Source organism: Lissotriton helveticus, chromosome 9 (assembly GCF_964261635.1).
Source record: "Lissotriton helveticus chromosome 9, aLisHel1.1, whole genome shotgun sequence".
Taxonomy (NCBI): domain Eukaryota; kingdom Metazoa; phylum Chordata; class Amphibia; order Caudata; family Salamandridae; genus Lissotriton; species Lissotriton helveticus.
The window spans coordinates 954,291,100-954,309,911 of record NC_136070.1 but is presented as its reverse complement, the minus strand read 5'-3'; the positions used below and the strand labels follow the sequence as shown (position 1 = coordinate 954,309,911).

General features: G+C 42.1%; 1 protein-coding gene across 2 annotated transcripts in view; it reads right to left on the bottom strand.

Annotated features, from left to right (window-relative positions):
* NICN1 (nicolin 1, tubulin polyglutamylase complex subunit) overlaps positions 1–18,812 on the bottom strand; it is a 131,370-nt gene that overhangs the window by 9,908 nt on the left and 102,650 nt on the right. For both annotated transcript variants that reach the window (XM_078661217.1, XM_078661216.1), the window contains exon 4: positions 954–1,067. In XM_078661217.1, coding sequence (XP_078517343.1) covers positions 954–1,067 — 114 coding nt within the window. The remainder of the gene's footprint in view (positions 1–953; positions 1,068–18,812) is intronic.

The following is an 18,812-nucleotide window of genomic DNA, read 5'->3' as shown; positions in this document are numbered from 1 at the left end:
CATACCAGAAAAAAAACAAATGCATCAAAAGTTATAGGAGAAAATGCAGTAAACAATCTTACAAATAGACAACAGGGCATAATTGATTATAACTGCTAGCAGTCCAAAATAACCCCATTGTAGCCACAGTACTCTAAGTCTCATGCCATGCTAGGGAAGAAGTTCTCAATGGGGGAGTTTTACCACTATTTACATCTAATCTAGCATTTAGAAGGTTATGTGGATGGCAGCTATGGGCATTGAATGTTCAGCATGTAACTGGAAGGAGAGTTAGGCTGAATAGCCAGGTCTTGTCTGCAAATTTTTATGGGGTTTTCATGATTAAAAAAAACTGTCACAGTGCAAGAATTGTTACCACTCAAGTTGAAGTGAACATGCAACACCTTCCCTATCACTATTTAATTTCTATACTTTTATCCTACTCCATTTAATGTGACCTATTCACGAACATGTTGTCTACTTCCTTTTGCGCCTCATCCACTTGGCCAAAAACAATACATTTTATGGCAACATATGCAATAAAGAGGAGCCAGAATATTTCCCCAAGTAGTTTTTCAAATCAGGGACTAGTGGCCAAATAAAAAGGTCTTCAAGAAGAAATATGCCAAATTATGTATATCTGACAGCAAAATTTGAAAGGCGGTATTAATGATACTCCCCTCCCCCACAAAAACATGTTTAACAATAAAAGAGCAAAATTATGTATGCATTCCTGGCTTAAGGACATGGTTAAAGGCAAACAGCAGCAGCTGCACATTTTACAGCCAACGTGCCTGATAGCATGTAGTTGCTGGAATGCTTTTGTTGGGAACAAACTAGTTATATTAGTCCCAGGAAGGAGAATGCGTACACGTTAACCATTTAAATGCTCACTCTTTTACATCCTTGCCTAACACAATATGTTTCTTTTTCTACATGACAGGTGTTTTCCACCTTTTCCTGGTTTTACTTACCGACTGGCCACATGGGTTTATCTGTATCTCTTCGATGTTGAACTGTAACCACACTGGGGATGGTTGCCGAAGGATAAAGCGCACTGCGGTGACATGATTAACATCACCAGCCATCTATTCGAGAGAATGTAAAGGAGTAGAGTTTGGGAGATCAAAAGAGAACAAAAACGTTAGTGGAGACAAAGAGAAACAAGAGATGGAGACTAAGAAATAGCTAGTAATGAAAAGAAAAGAAAGAGCAATAGAATGTGAGAGAAGGAAGAGTAAAGGAAGGAAGATGCGAGTGAGTAAAATAGCTGTGTGGTGACAAGAAAAATATAAAAGAGGGTACAGGAATGCCATAGGAGCGAATGAGTGAAAACAAAGTATTAAAGACACCATATCTGATGTGATCAACGTTCATTCCAAGTGTCTGTCATGCACTCTCATTCTACGGGAGTAGTAATAGATCCCGCGTTTGATTCTATTATGATGATGGTTTTCTTCAATGTAGGCTTTCAAACAAACCTAAACTTTTCCTACATCTAAAAGCTCTATATATATATTTAGAACGTTATTCAGCTAACAGTGAGAAAACCAAGTGTGTCCTGCAATCAGGGATAACTACCTGCTTGTCCAGAAATTTGAAGTAAAAAATATAGGATGCAGACAAACAAAGGCAGTAAATCCCAGGCTACCTTTCAAGGAATGTGGAATAAACATGTGCATGATCAGAACACCACATTTATAGTAGCACCCCCCACACCCCCAGGAGCGTACCCTAAGTTTCTAATTATACTATGAGACGTTGTGAAGTGGTGTGAAAAAATAGCTGAGGTTGTACCAACTTTTTTAATCACATCTCTGCTTTGAATTTCCCAACATGTGGTTTATTTCTCCATTTGGAAATATCCACAACCATGTTAAAACACCTACTGGCTTCACTTCCTCAGTCAGTTTCACTACAGTTGTGAGTCACTGAGGGCATTTATTGAGGGAACATGTATTCCCCATCATTTACATGTGCTCAGATTTATCTTTTCCACAATAGCGTAGGCTATAATGATTTTGTTTAAAAAGAAGAGACTCACTGTTTGACTGAGGACCTCTGAGAAGTATCCTCTGTTCCAAAGAACACCATCTCAGAAATTAATATATGTATGTGCTAATTAGATACAACTGATTTCTAATCAAGACACAGAGCATAGGTCCGAAAAACATAGATAAAGGTATGTGCAAGTGTTAATTAGTTAAAAAGGGAAGATGATCTGAAGAGTTAAGACTGGTAACAGTGAGGGAATGGTGACTTAAGTGCTATGCCATAGATTATACGCTCACTCTATCTGCTAAATCCATCAGAGCAGTGAAGGAAAGTGGCAAACTGAAATTTACTAGAACAGGTTTTGTAGGGATAAAATACTTCAAATGGCTGAGAAAGCCCTGCAACCTGGGCCATCTTTGATTTGTCTGTCCTGTACTTTATTGATCTAAACAATATGTAATTCCACCTAATATGCTCTATGATTGTTAGTGGCGTTCAAATCAAAACCTTAGTCAAAGGTTGCATCGAAGTGCATCCTCCACCCTAGTCGAGAGTGGTTAGTGCCTACTGACGCTACGCTACTAGGAGACCAACAAAAGATGGCAGCTGATTATATTCAAGGGCATGGACGTTTTTAATGTGTACCCCTGGACAGGAGACTTTCTCTGGATTGATCCCAGATTTGTGGGGGGAGCACATACTGGCCTTTTTCCAGCCTAGGGCGACTTTAGGGTTTAACCTCTTCACTCTAGTTCTTTGAAGAGTCCTGCCAACTGCTGCCCCCACGAGGATTCTGAAACAGTTTGAATGACCTCGGTCACTATTAAAGTACAGGAGATTACAGGTGAAGTCTCTGTTGGGCCCTAACCCTAAGCCCCTCGTCCAGAGACCCAATCGGAGTACCTGTGGATACAGTGAGCCTGTGATCCTTCCGGTGTTCTCACCAACGGACAGTCAGTTCTGAGGTTTGAATTTTTTAAGTTTTGGTATCTTTTTGGGATGTAATCTGGATGTTAGTCTGGATGTTAGTCTAAATCCACACCATTGTGGGCCAGACACACAGATTGTTCGAACTGGCCCACTTGCATTCTTGCTTTTTACTTTGAGAATTGGGTAGGCCCCTTGTCATTTTGTGTGATGAATGTTTGGGTAATTTAGAAATATGGACAATTTGAATATATTCATAGCCCAACGGGCTCTAATCCAATGATTTATCCTGCTTTGCATCGAAGACTGTAGAAAAATTAAGTCCGAGTGCAAAATTATAGTAGCCAAATTGATATAATGTAATATGCTGTCTGAACAATTTTCCCCAAAAATAGAAACCACAAAATCTGCAAAGGACACTGAACGTTCTGTAAACTAAAGCTATAAACTGCCATTTGATTTGTACTGTAGAACAGACATTTTTGTGCATTTGTGTTTGATTTTATATATCGGACCAAGAAGGCGCTATTATTTTCTGGCTGATTCGTGTTCTTCGTGGGTCTAACCTCCTTACATTCTTACCTGTGAGGAAACTACCTACTCCTTTTCAAAGATATACCTCAAACTGGACATTGATTCTATTCAGTGTAACCATAAGATATCGGAATTCCAAACCTTCAATCACCTCCTGCAAGTGGTCTTGACAGCTCATATTGCTATTCTAGGAGGGGCTGATGTACAAATTATACCAGTATTAAACATCAATACTGACCATTGATAATGCTCATAAACCCCTTACTGCTGAAAAACTTAAAGAAAAGACCCTTGAGGTGAAAAGTCATTGGTCTGCCAGTGACGTAAGAGTTTGCAAGATCAGCCCTGGATTTTTATCATGAGAGAAGAAGAGCCAGTCAGTTCAGAATCTTGACTCAAAAGCAGAAGAACTGATAGAAACCCCTTTGATAATGTAAAAAGATGACAGCACTACAGCGAGAATGTACAAGTGAAAGGAAAAACGTGGGAGGCGTCATAAGAGCTTGCACAGACTGAGGGATTCAAGTGAGTCACACATTACATGGTAGACATCAGCTTCTGACCAGGAAAGCTGAAGGAGTTTAAATTCTTTGTTTACAAGACTGTGCAGCTATAGATCATTTGCAGTATCAACACAGGACATCTATGAAAGTTAAAGGAGATGTGTTTTCAAAATCAGTCTACCCTCAGGTCCAAATGATTACTTCCTATCATAATCATATTTAGGAAAGAATTAAGTATTTGGGTTGCCATGACGAAATGTGGCCTGATTTGATGAATATGGGTACACATGCCTAGGCCTCAATCTCAGAGTCATTCCTTACTTGTACTAAATTTTGGAGCTTCTGAACAGTAGGAAATACACAAGGTCCAAAATAAGGCCTATAGCTTTGACTGAATTTATCTCAGAAGTACAGTACCAGCCTAAAAAACACATACCTAAAGGACCGACTAAGAACTCAGACGCAGTTTACATGCAGCATACACAAACCCTGGCAAATAGAACAGGGCAAGGAGTTGTATGTACTCTTGCAAGGTATAGTCTGGATCATCAGAAGGAGAACAAGGCAACTTAAACAGGCATTGTGATGAATGACTCTGACCTATTGGATAACAGTGGCCGAGATTAATTCGAGCATTCCAACCATCACTTTTTATATACTTTAGTATGTCGCCCTAAGACGGTCCATGAAATTTACAGACAGTTGGTCACCAAGTCTGGGCGGTGAACTCCGCTCACGGAGTTTTCTGCACTCCGCTCGCGGAGTTTTCTGCACTCCGCGTTACGCGGTGCTTGCAAAGTTCCGAAAAACTCCGCTTCGTGTTGAGGAGCAGAGTTTTTTTCCTCGCTTGCGTTCATCAACGTCCTGTTGGCGAGCAAGAAAAATCCACCTCCCGGCGAGATTTCTCAACGCGAGTGGTTGTGTATGCTTGCGACAGCTCGCTTTGAGAAACCATCTGTTCGCATTGAGAAAGCTGCCACTCGGGTGAAAATTTACTTGAGCGGCAGAAAGGAAGCAGCGCCCGCTTGCACTGTGCATGGTGCCGTTCACGATTATTGCACAGTGCGGACAAGCACCTAGCAATGAAAATCATTGAAATCACCGCAAACGACATTTATCTAATGCATTGCGCTGCTCATAGAGCTCCGTGTAGAGCAGCAGAGGTTTTTTTTGTACTTCCATGTGCGAACTCCGCCCAGGCTTATTGGTCACCCTACCATCAGCAGGACGTGACATCCCTGTGGCGTCAGAGACTCTTGTATCACACAACCTGACTGGGCTGTCATGTCTCGGTAGTAGCCATTGGGCACTACCTCGACGTGACATCAGGCTGAAAGCCGCGTTGCGGGTATCAATTAATCTGAGTTCTCTCATAATACAATGTAGCAGCCTGTCAGCAGCCTACTAGCTCAGCTACCAGCCGAGCCCCAGACCTGTGGGAACAGCACGCGCACACCACAGCATCCTTCCAGCTGCCACTAACAGTTTTAGTTCGGAAACTGGGGGGTATGGCCCTGTGGACTGAAGTGGGGTTGGGCCCAATGTATCTTTAGAAAAGCAAGAAAGTACCCACACTTTCAATTGTTTAAGAAGAAATCAATGTACTTGGAAATAGGTTCCAATGCTGAATCACAGCCGGAGACAATTGGCGTGAGGGACACGATTGATTTCATTAACAAATTACAAGACACCACGGTAGATGGCGTAAATGAATTGATGGCCACAATGGACGTCAATTCATTGTATACACAGATCCCTCAAGATGAGGCCCTCGAAGTGATGGAATATTACCTTGAGCAGCGTGAGAGACCTCACAGGGTCCCCACCACCTTCATTAAACATGATATTTTTTAGAAAGAGAACAAGGAGTTCTCCACAATCATAGCCACACGTTTTAGTGAGTAACTTTTACAACAACATATGTGTAAACATAGAAAAACGAACAGTCAATACATTTCATTTCATGATATGACGTGAGTTTAAAACAAACAGGTGGAAAAAAGAATAGTGAAATCAAATACGATGTCCAACTTATTATTCAATAGACATCAATGCATACATGCAATCATATCAACAATACTAAAGTGCCAACAAATATTTTAAATCGATAACGTTCAGTCCCCTTTGTCAACAACAGACTTTTTCAATGATTTAGGATTTAATCCTTTATGTCAAACTTGTGGGATTTAGTCCTTTTATGCCGACGCGTTTCAAGTGCGGGTATCCTGTGCCCACACTCTCATCAGGGCTGAGTGAATCTTTTTCCAATCCTTATCCTAATGATAAAAAACATATGTGTGCTTATTAGAACCCCTTCCTTGGGTTTTCACTTTTTTAGAAATAGTAAAAAACAAGGCGCCTTACCTCTGAGTTGTAGAGGTAAAGGTCACACTTGAATCTTTAGAATGAAGCGTTGTGCGTGCTTCTAGAAATATAAAAATTGGTTCATATTAAATGAATCTATCCAACATCATTCAATGCTGAAAGTCAGCCATTATGCGAAGCCAAGGCAGAGTGTTTACCTTTCTGAATGTCTCCTGAAGGGTCAATATTATTTGTTATTTTCCGTCTATCTTAGTTACGGTTACTCGGAACCACTCTTCACACGTGTTTCTGTGAAAATAAGTGACCGAAATGCCATTATAATTTCTGCGTGTATTTAAAGATTGGGGGGGGGAAAAATTGCTTTTAATCGCTCTAGGTAGCGAGCCGCTGAGCCACTCACCGCGATTCTTCTCGCGCTTTAGGTGATATCTTTGATCCTTTTCGTAATTCAATACTCGTGCAGTTTTCCTTATTCTGCAACATTAAAAGGAAAAATTCAAGGGCGCTGTACTTAGATTTAGGATTCTAAATTGGTTTAAGCGTTCCGAGGATGTCCGCTCACCTATTTTTTGCTTGCGTCTCCTCTCGCAACAATCCTCAGTCTGAACCTTCAGTGTTGTGTAGACCGGCTGTAACCTGTCTGGTTCTTAGAATTTTTTGAACCAATAGGAGGGGAGTGTTGCGAGAGCACCAAGAAGGTGCCTTCTGGGAGTTGTAGTGAATGAGGGAATACTCATAATCTATTTAATTCACTCATTGAATTTAATCCTTTGTTAATGCTGTCAAACTTCATAATGAGGTATGCTTCCTTACGTAACAGCGCTTGTTCGACATCAGGCGACCTATGTTTAGGGTCAACGCTTGATAACACAGTCCAAGTGAAATCGGACTCCTTGTGTTCAAGGGCCGCGAAATGGTCAACCATTGGGGCATTCGGGACTCTTTTCTTTAGTCGTGATCGGTGTTGTGTAATTCTGGCATTCACTTGTTGGCAGGTTTTACCAATATATATTTTGTTACACGCACACATTATTGCGTAAACTACGTTCTTGCTTTTACAGTTTGTATGCATCTCATGTCTCCATTTGATGCCACTGTGACAGAATTCATTTCCTTCTACGGTGCTACTACAGGAGGCACACATACCGCATTTGTGGTGTCCAGTTATGGGTTTTAATTTCCACTGTGATATAAGATCACTTTTAGGCTTAGCGACATAACTGTCCGCCCGGATGATTTGTTGGCCAATACTGGGATTTTTTCTCATCGCGAAGATTGGTTTTTCCAGGGGGTTTTCCAAACCCTCCAGCAGGTGCCAATTTCGCAGTATTATTTGTCTGAATTTGTTGGTGTGGGCCCCATATGTGGTGACACAAACCAATTTGTTCAGTTCCTTTTTTGGTTTTATTTGAAGGAGCTCTTCCCTAGGGGTATATCTCGCTCTTTTCGCGGAATGCTTTAACAATTTTTTTGGATAGCCTCTCTTGATCATTTCATCGCAGAATGTAGCTGCATGTGTCTCAAAGTTGGTTATTTCAGAACAGTTTCGTCTAATCCTTAGTAATTGGCCATATGGTAAATTTTGTTTAAGACCTTGGGGATGCGCACTGTTATAATGTAAGATGGTGTTTTTGTCTGTCTGTTTTTTGAATAGAGAGGTTGAGAACCTGTCCCCTTCAATACCTACTTCCACATCCAGAAAGGTCATTTTCTTATTGCTAGAATCAATTGAGAATTTTATATCTGGGTGTCTTGCATTCACCCAGTGATAGAAATTGTCCAGCTCCATCTGGCTACCCTGCCACAGTAGCCAGATGTCATCAATATACCGTGCCCACTGTTTGATATTCTTACTGTAGGGGTTATTTTGATAAATGAATTTTTCTTCGTACTGGGCCATGTACAGTACCGCCATTTCCGGCGCATAGGGACAACCCATGGCTGTCCCTTTGATCTGAATAAAAAATTCATTTTCAAATTTAAAATAGTTACTTTTCAAAGAAATTTCTGCCAATGAAATAATGAAGGTGGTGGGGACCCTGTGTGTATACAATGAATTGACGTCCATTGTGGCCATCAATTCATTTACGCCATCTACCGTGGTGTCTTGTAATTTGTTAATGAAATCAATCGTGTCCCTCAGGTAAGATTTAACCTGAGGTAGAAAAGGCTTTAAGAAGAAATCAATGTACTTGGAAATAGGTTCCAATGCTGAATCACAGCCGGAGACAATTGGCGTGAGGGACACGATTGATTTCATTAACAAATTACAAGACACCACGGTAGATGGCGTAAATGAATTGATGGCCACAATGGACGTCAATTCATTGTATACACAGATCCCTCAAGATGAGGCCCTCGAAGTGATGGAATATTACCTTGAGCAGCGTGAGAGACCTCACAGGGTCCCCACCACCTTCATTATTTCATTGGCAGAAATTTCTTTGAAAAGTAACTATTTTAAATTTGAAAATGAATTTTTTATTCAGATCAAAGGGACAGCCATGGGTTGTCCCTATGCGCCGGAAATGGCGGTACTGTACATGGCCCAGTACGAAGAAAAATTCATTTATCAAAATAACCCCTACAGTAAGAATATCAAACAGTGGGCACGGTATATTGATGACATCTGGCTACTGTGGCAGGGTAGCCAGATGGAGCTGGACAATTTCTATCACTGGGTGAATGCAAGACACCCAGATATAAAATTCTCAATTGATTCTAGCAATAAGAAAATGACCTTTCTGGATGTGGAAGTAGGTATTGAAGGGGACAGGTTCTCAACCTCTCTATTCAAAAAACAGACAGACAAAAACACCATCTTACATTATAACAGTGCGCATCCCCAAGGTCTTAAACAAAATGTACCATATGGCCAATTACTAAGGATTAGACGAAACTGTTCTGAAATAACCAACTTTGAGACACATGCAGCTACATTCTGCGATGAAATGATCAAGAGAGGCTATCCAAAAAAATTGTTAAAGCATTCCGCGAAAAGAGCGAGATATACCCCTAGGGAAGAGCTCCTTCAAATAAAACCAAAAAAGGAACTGAACAAATTGGTTTGTGTCACCACATATGGGGCCCACACCAATAAATTCAGACAAATAATACTGCGAAATTGGCACCTGCTGGAGGGTTTGGAAAACCCCCTGGAAAAACCAATCTTCGCGATGAGAAAAAATCCCAGTATTGGCCAACAAATCATCCGGGCGGACAGTTATGTCGCTAAGCCTAAAAGTGATCTTATATCACAGTGGAAATTAAAACCCATAACTGGACACCACAAATGCGGTATGTGTGCCTCCTGTAGTAGCACCGTAGAAGGAAATGAATTCTGTCACAGTGGCATCAAATGGAGACATGAGATGCATACAAACTGTAAAAGCAAGAACGTAGTTTACGCAATAATGTGTGCGTGTAACAAAATATATATTGGTAAAACCTGCCAACAAGTGAATGCCAGAATTACACAACACCGATCACGACTAAAGAAAAGAGTCCCGAATGCCCCAATGGTTGACCATTTCGCGGCCCTTGAACACAAGGAGTCAGATTTCACTTGGACTGTGTTATCAAGCGTTGACCCTAAACATAGGTCGCCTGATGTCGAACAAGCGCTGTTACGTAAGGAAGCATACCTCATTATGAAGTTTGACAGCATTAACAAAGGATTAAATTCAATGAGTGAATTAAATAGATTATGAGTATTCCCTCATTCACTACAACTCCCAGAAGGCACCTTCTTGGTGGCCTCGCAACACTCCCCTCCTATTGGTTCAAAAAATTCTAAGAACCAGACAGGTTACAGCCGGTCTACACAACACTGAAGGTTCAGACTGAGGATTGTTGCGAGAGGAGACGCAAGCAAAAAATAGGTGAGCGGACATCCTCGGAACGCTTAAACCAATTTAGAATCCTAAATCTAAGTACAGCGCCCTTGAATTTTTCCTTTTAATGTTGCAGAATAAGGAAAACTGCACGAGTATTGAATTACGAAAAGGATCAAAGATATCACCTAAAGCGCGAGAAGAATCGCGGTGAGTGGCTCAGCGGCTCGCTACCTAGAGCGATTAAAAGCAATTTTTCCCCCCCCCCAATCTTTAAATACACGCAGAAATTATAATGGCATTTCGGTCACTTATTTTCACAGAAACACGTGTGAAGAGTGGTTCCGAGTAACCGTAACTAAGATAGACGGAAAATAACAAATAATATTGACCCTTCAGGAGACATTCAGAAAGGTAAACACTCTGCCTTGGCTTCGCATAATGGCTGACTTTCAGCATTGAATGATGTTGGATAGATTCATTTAATATGAACCAATTTTTATATTTCTAGAAGCACGCACAACGCTTCATTCTAAAGATTCAAGTGTGACCTTTACCTCTACAACTCAGAGGTAAGGCGCCTTGTTTTTTACTATTTCTAAAAAAGTGAAAACCCAAGGAAGGGGTTCTAATAAGCACACATATGTTTTTTATCATTAGGATAAGGATTGGAAAAAGATTCACTCAGCCCTGATGAGAGTGTGGGCACAGGATACCCGCACTTGAAACGCGTCGGCATAAAAGGACTAAATCCCACAAGTTTGACATAAAGGATTAAATCCTAAATCATTGAAAAAGTCTGTTGTTGACAAAGGGGACTGAACCTTATCGATTTAAAATATTTGTTGGCACTTTAGTATTGTTGATATGATTGCATGTATGCATTGATGTCTATTGAATAATAAGTTGGACATCGTATTTGATTTCACTATTCTTTTTTCCACCTGTTTGTTTTAAACTCACGTCATATCATGAAATGAAATGTATTGACTGTTCGTTTTTCTATGTTTACACATATGTTGTTGTAAAAGTTACTCACTAAAACGTGTGGCTATGATTGTGGAGAACTCCTTGTTCTCTTTCTAAAAAATATCATGTTTTTGTAAAATAACAAATAAAAGGCATAAGTAATTGCCGAGATGAACATGACACAGTTGGTTCATTTCTTGTTTTAAATCAGTTGAGATTAAACAATTGAAAGTGTGGGTACTTTCTTGCTTTTCTAAAACTAACAGTTTTAGGGCATGAAAGCAAAAGACACACAGTTGATGGACAGAATGCAGAACAATTCAAAACATTCACCCCCAGTCATGTGCCTCATGGGAACAGTCCAGCCCGAACTGCCAATCCAGGTCCTCCCTGGACCGGAAACAAGCATCCCAGGACCAGTTTCAGGGTTTCCCCCCTTATCAGCGAGGATAGCTTGAATCTAGTGGCACAGTGAGCCCGGGACCCACGTCTGGGCATACCTGACCCACATAGGGCGAGAAAGCAAAAGACACACAGTTGATGGACGGAATGCAGGACAATTCAAAACATTCACCCCCAGTCAAGAGATCTGGGTAAAATCCATCATTCTTTTGCTCACCACGTCACCCCAGTTTAGACCGGACCATATGCAAATCAGTCCTGACCCTCTGCATTATGGGAACAGTCCAGCCCGAATTGCCAAACCAGGTCCTCCCTGGACCCGAAACAAGCATCCTAGGACTGGTTTCGGGGTTTCACCCCATAGCAGCTAGGATAGCTTGAATCCAGTGGCACAGTGAGCCCAGGACCCACGTCTGGGCATACCCGGTACATTTTCCCATGGCAAAGGCATCTAAACTGCTTACTATACTTAGACTTCACTTCGCTGATATCACGTGGGCCTTTGCTGCCTTGTCTTTAGAACAGCTCGCCATTTGTTCAACTTCTCCTGCTTGTCTCTTGCTACCAGGGGTTTCACTTGTATCTGAGATTGTGCAATGCTTTTTCATCTTGGTCTCCATTACCATGCTCAATATCTCTGCTTTTTATGACATTTCGAACTGTGCCACCTGTTAGCCTCACTGTGATACTTTCTCATGTCTCTTTGCCAGGTGAGGCCAGCCATACTTACCTTTGGCTGCTGAAGGCCTTCCCCCATGATGCCCATCAATGGCACGTTCTCTGCTTGTCTCACATATTCTTCCAGTACCCTACAAGACAACTCCTGTTTTTGGAAGCGTTATCTGGTGGGAAGTTGATGCAAGAGCAACCCTCAAAGGATAAGAACAAGGCCATAGTGGACACCATCTTGAAGGAGATCTCTTTGTTTGGGTCAGCCATCATCAAACTGGACTCTGGTCTCTGGTGTATCCTCACAGGTGAAATACATTAGATCCGATCTACCAACTTTACATGCCCGCCTGGATAGATGTAATGGCCTGAAAATCCTGTATTTCTGCCTAGAAGCTCTGGGCTTCTGCAAACTATCAGGACATTACGTGCACCATTCCTTCCCAGAATGCCTGAAAACAACAACACTTTTAGAATACCTGTCTGAGAAAGGAATAATACTAACAACTAACACATATACAACTAAAAATACCAAAGATCTGGAGCCAAAGTCTTAGGGAATCTGTACAATAATGCAACAAAACCAACACCTTCCGGTGAATCAACGCGCACCTGCACGAGCAACGCACCCTGGTGCGAATCAGCAACGCACCCTGGTGCGAATTAGCAACGCCTTCCGACAAACAACGAGCATCTACACGAGCAACGCGCCCTGGTGCAAATCAGCAACGTACCCTGGTGCGAAATCAGCAACGTCTCCCAACGAACAACGCGTATCTATGCGAGCAATGCACCCTGGTGCGAAATCAGCAACGTCTCCCGACGAACAACGCGCATCTACGCGAGCAACGCACCCTGGTGCGAATCAGCAACGCACCCTGGTGCGAAATCAGCAACACCTATAATTTGGACGTTCTTGATGGGAGCCAATTTCCCTTACCTTGAAAAGGGGCCTGACCTTCCCTCACAAGAATTATGAAATACAAATTACACTTGTAGTCATCCCTGATTAAAAGCAGCGCACCTTCCTGTCATCAGTTACCTGTAAGAAGGGAATCACACATCCTTCTGTACGGCAGCACCTGGCTAAGAAGTACCCACACTCTCTTTCAGAGACAACAGACAAATGAAACTAATGCACATTGGGGTCTCTTTATTACACAATGATAGAATGAGAAGGAAGAAGAAAATGACTAGCAATCACCAACACATACATACACATAGGAAACTGAAAAGAAAAAGTGATTAAGCATAAACAGGTATAATTAAAACATTCTTAGAATACCTCACCATGTTTTGGTATATTCCAGCATTGGCAGTTGAACTGGTCCCTCTCTCTCTCTCTTTGGTTCATTCAGGACTCTGCTCTGCAATCACGGATACACGTCTGGACCGCTCTGCTTCATTAGACTGCCATAACTCGACCTCACACATGAACTCCCTCCAGCTCTCGCTTGAACTTCAACAACAACCAACAGCTCCAACTGAACTGAACTCCACCATAACTCCAACCAACAACTCCAACTGACTCACTGACCAGAGACCAGACACCTCCTCTAATAACAAGTGGAAACCTTTCGTCAAACCTTCTAGCAAGCGCCCGGCCTCCCATCAGATTCCTGTGCCAGCCAGTGCCAGGGTCACAGCTCAGGCTGATCAGACCTTTGTTATGACTACAGCGCAGGGTGAGCACATTCCACTGACAAGATCCGGTCTCTTCCAGTTTGCAAAGAGCGAACACCACCTCAAAACTAAAACATGGCCTCTCACCTAAAGAGGCTCAGCAAGATGGTGTCAGAAAAGAACATGGCATCGCTTGAGCATAGGCCCTAAAAAGAGCAAAACCCATAGAAAGAAGGCATAAAAACATGCCAAAGCCAATAGGCAAGCACTACCACTAAGCAAGATATAGTCAGAAATACAGAGAACTTCAGGCCTACCCATCCCTATGTTGTGTAATGATGTCAAAGCATATCATAAGCAATAGTCAGTGCTGTCTAAGTGTCTACAATATGCTGAGATGGTAGTGGGCAATGGTCATATTTACCAAAATATCAGTCACTACAATATAGCAGAGTAATGGATAGATGATCTTAAGGTCAGCCAAAATAACTTACCTGATTGGGGTTCTGATATCTGGTTTCTAAAATGCAAAGAGACCGCCCTAGAGGACCATTAGAGATGAGACAACATCCATATTTAAGGAAGGCCTTGAATAAATGGACAAGGACTTGGCCCTTTCTGCAGGGTCATTCCCAAACATTTTGCCTTACTCCTCTATTATTGCTGATCTCATATTGTTGGCCTTAGGACTCTTTGCCACTGCTAGCCAGTTCTACAGTGCTTGTACTCTCTCTAAAAATGGTGAAATTAACTTACCCCCAAATGGCACATTTAATTTACTGGTACGTCTCTAGTAAAGTAGTACTACATGTACCCAGGGCCTGTAAATGGATCACTAGTAGTGGGCCTGTAGCACATATCGTGGCATCCACTTAAGTAGCCATTTAAACATGTCTCAGGCCTACCATTGCAGCATGTGAGTGCAGTTTTAAACTGTCATCGCAGCATAGCAAAATAAACCTTTAGCCAGGCCTAACCCTTCCTTTTTAATATATATAGGTCACTCTAAGGTCCTAACTAGCCCATAGGGCAGGATGCACTGTATTTAAAAAGCTGGACATGTATTTTTAACTTTGACATATTCTCGTAGTTACAAACTCTTAAATTCGTTTTTTTGCTGCTACAAGGCTTGCCTCTCCCATAGGATAACATTGAGTTAACTTATTACATTTAATAAGTGATAACTTTCAATTTGGTGCAGGTAGAAATCTGGAGTTTGGGGTCTATGGAATTGTAAGTTAAAACCCTCTTTAATGGTAAAGTTGGATTTTAAAACACAGTTCTGAGGAAAGCACTTTTAAAACGTTTGCATGTTTTTGGCATACGGCACAGTACAGAAACTGCGCTGCTCAACAGTTCAACAACACAAAAGAAAGGGAAAAAAACTGCTGAAAGTATAAAATGCATGATAAAATTAAAAACACATTAGCAATTATGGTCTAAAAACAGGAACAAAAATGGGGGTGCATTATGCAGAACATAAAACAATAGGGAGAGCCTAACCTGTGGTGCCTGTTTGAGATATGTGGCCATGCCAAGCCACACCTCGAGGTTTGGGAGTGAATATGAATACAGAAGGACAGATATATGTAAGGAGTGTGGGGCACCCCTCCACAGTGTGATTAAAAACATCCTAGCAAAACTGTTCTAGAACTTGCAGAAAAAGTTAAAATGAGCTTAAGTTTGCAGTGGCAGACCAAAATTTCCTATGGATTAAACTGACCCAGTGGGAAGGAAAGTTGGCACCTAATCAATCCCAACCTAAACCCGGTGAGGAGGACCCAGTCCCTCCACTTGGCACCATTACTAAGTAGGGTTCAATGCAGAGGCAGGTTTGAATCAACAGGTACTCTCCATTGGCAGGCTTAAGCGGCTCGTGCTCCTCCCTTTCCTTAATCAAGTGGCCCTATAAGCAGCTTTTAACCAATTTTTGTCCTTCACATAGTGATGTTACCAGGCAAGGCAAAGATGTCTGGTCTTCCCAGCTTAACCTTCTGACCTGTGGAAGACTCAGAAAGACTGCTGTGCTTCTCTGCAAGAAGGACTGCTGCCTGATTAAAAGGACTCGACATTTTGATCCCAGGATGATCAGAGTGACTCCTTGGGCTTGTTGAGTGGCCTCCTGATCAGAGCCTCAGGGACAGAAAAGGATCCAATGAACTTGAACCCAGCACCTCGACTCCACCTGCTGTGAGTCTTGAGCCCCATGTGGTATCAACCCAGGATCGGATCCTTGGAAGTGGACCCGACTGTGCTCTGCCAGCCCAACTTTGGTCCTCTGAAGCAGAACCGATGCAGCAAGACACATCTACTCGTAGCCTCATCGGTACTGTCACTGCGCAACGCCTCCCTGACACCGGACCTCACATCGCAGTTTGCAGTCTCCTCGGAATTGCTGCTGCGCGACGCATCCACGACGCAGGCCTTTGCATCGCAAGCCCATCATCAACGGCATCCTTGACACCGAAGGACTATGCATCGCAGCCTTACAGCTCATTGGAACTGCCACTGAGCGATGTATCTTTGATGCAGGATTTTGCAACACTCTGTAACTAGGACTTAAGGTACTTTGTTAAGCGAGCCTAACTTAGACCAGTATCTAGTCGGCGCTCCATTGTGATTGGCCTGAACTTGTTACATTCTCCCGGCCCATCGCAGCCAGATAACCACAGTTGGCACTTTGCCCTTCTATGCACTGTTCAATTAAAGCTTTAAAATTGGATATATCTGGTCTACTGATCTGATTATTTTCGTTTTTAAATAATGTATTACATTTTACTCTATTTTTACAAATTGGGGTGGGACATTTTTTGTTTTCGCTGTATTACTGTTTGTGTGCTGCATAAATACTTTACACATTGCCTATAAGTTAAGCCTCACTATTTTTGTACTAACCTACCAGAGGCCTAAGCGCAGGGTGAAACACAAGTAAACACGAAAAATATCCTGAGAGATTGTGATTGCTGCTTGAGTAGGGTTTCACCCCCCTAAAGCAGTAACCCATTTTGCCACAGACAATATGCGGGGTTTCCAGGCGGACCTGTTACCTTGACTGTTGGATATCACCTTGTCATTAGTAATCTTTGTATACTGTGATAAAACTTTACAATACTGTTAACAAATTACCTAAATCACCCATTTATCTGAGAACCTATTTTGGCTGATAGCAATGGATGATTTCACAGCATTTTGAAATATTTGTCGGAGGTTAAATTGCTCCTCTGTTGATGAAATAACCTCAGCCTACTCCCATCAGGTGTAATGTGGATGTGGTTGGGGAGTGAAAACTGTGTCAATGTTTCACAGGATTTGAAACCTTTTCCTACCTCATTCACAGAAGTACTGGTGCTCAGTGGATGTGTGTTTCTGCCAGGAAGTTAAGGGTTTCTGGCTATTTAAAGAACATGGCATTAGCTGCTATTGGTAACCTTACGGTCCACAAATCTGCCTTACTTGTGGTCTATGAGATGCTGGTGCAGCTCCACTGTTGCAATGTCCACATTGCCTTTGCTTTCCCTTTATCCTTCTTAATGTGTCCTACTTGGGCGTGGAGAGGTATGGTGCAGCGGCCAGGGCAGCTGACTTTGGAGCACAGGGTTCACGGTTCGATCCCCGGCGGCAGCTCAGCTCAGCACCATGTGACTCAGGGCAATAGTTCACTTGATTTCCACGACGGTCCCCAGCACCTTGAGACCTGTAAGGGTGAGCAGTTCGCACTTTACAAATACGGATTTACATTTACTTTGTCACCCAGTTCTAAGACTACAAGATGGTCAAGATAAAATGCCACATTGATAATATGGGTCTATACATCTTGGTGTAGGCCTGAAATACAGCCATATACATTACTGCAGAACAAAACAATGGTCATCTATATTATGCTGGCTATATAAGAAGGCCCCAAGTCAGGAGTTTGAAAATAATTTTCCTTTTTGTACCGTGTATGCTTCCTTCTTCATAAAAATCTCCCGAAAATGTTGGAGCTGGTTTACTAATGATGTTAGCCGTAGCAGTTTAAAAGATGAATTGGCAGTCCAGTCCACCACTGCTTGAGCGAGGATGCTGCCATTTGTTTCCCATTCCATCAGTTTTTGCTGTTCTTATCAGAGGATGGATTAGTGGTTCTAACTGGGTTTGCAGATACTGCTTGTGATCATAAAAAGGAGGATTTTGCTGTTCGAATGGAACATTCTCTCCACTTGTGGAGTTACTGTTCTAGCAGTGGCCAGGGTCTTCAGTATATTTAATGCATGATGAGTAATGTCAAGCATTTATTTTGACTTTGTGGAAGAGTGAGTGACTCGATCAGTAAACATTAATCATCTTCCACTAACCTCATACAGGTGACCTGTCCTTAGCAGACTAGCAAAGAAGGGTGACAAGTACAAAGGATATGAGTCCTATTCCTCAGAGGATGCATCTATTTCTAGGTATTTCCAAGCCCATTCCTTCCTCTCCTGCCTTTATCACACCAGAGATCCTGAAAGTTATTTCAGTGCTCTTTCAGCAGAACCATGATAGTAAGCAACATAATGTGAATTAACATTGTACTACATGAAAGCCCAAGTGCGGTCTTCTGTATTTGCAGGCTCTTCTCAAAGCTTTTCTTGATTTCTCACTGGGCCAACAACGTTCAAATGGAAGTAGTATGTTTTTCATGCACCTTAAGCAAAACCATTGTGTACCAATGACTGATCAGTGCAGGCGGTTGTAGGTTTTGTGACCTTTATAAAGATATTAGAACATCTTAAGCAGGTCCGAAGACATTGAGTATAACCTGTTCTTGGGTGTCCGCATTCGAATTACCAATATAGTGATCTTTGCACATCACCTTTCATGATGTCTGAGATTTTAGTGTAAGGATAGGAATATCTGGCGGCAGAGGGCGCCAAGCAAGATGGCCGCACTTGCGTGAGGCTCTTGCTGCTCGGGACACTAAGGAATATCAAAAAAGGGAGTGAAGAGGTGGTGCGACACGGCACCGCGGTGGGCTAATCCTCCTCTTGTGAAAGCATAAATAATCAACAGAGACCACCTGAAACAAGTATTCAGT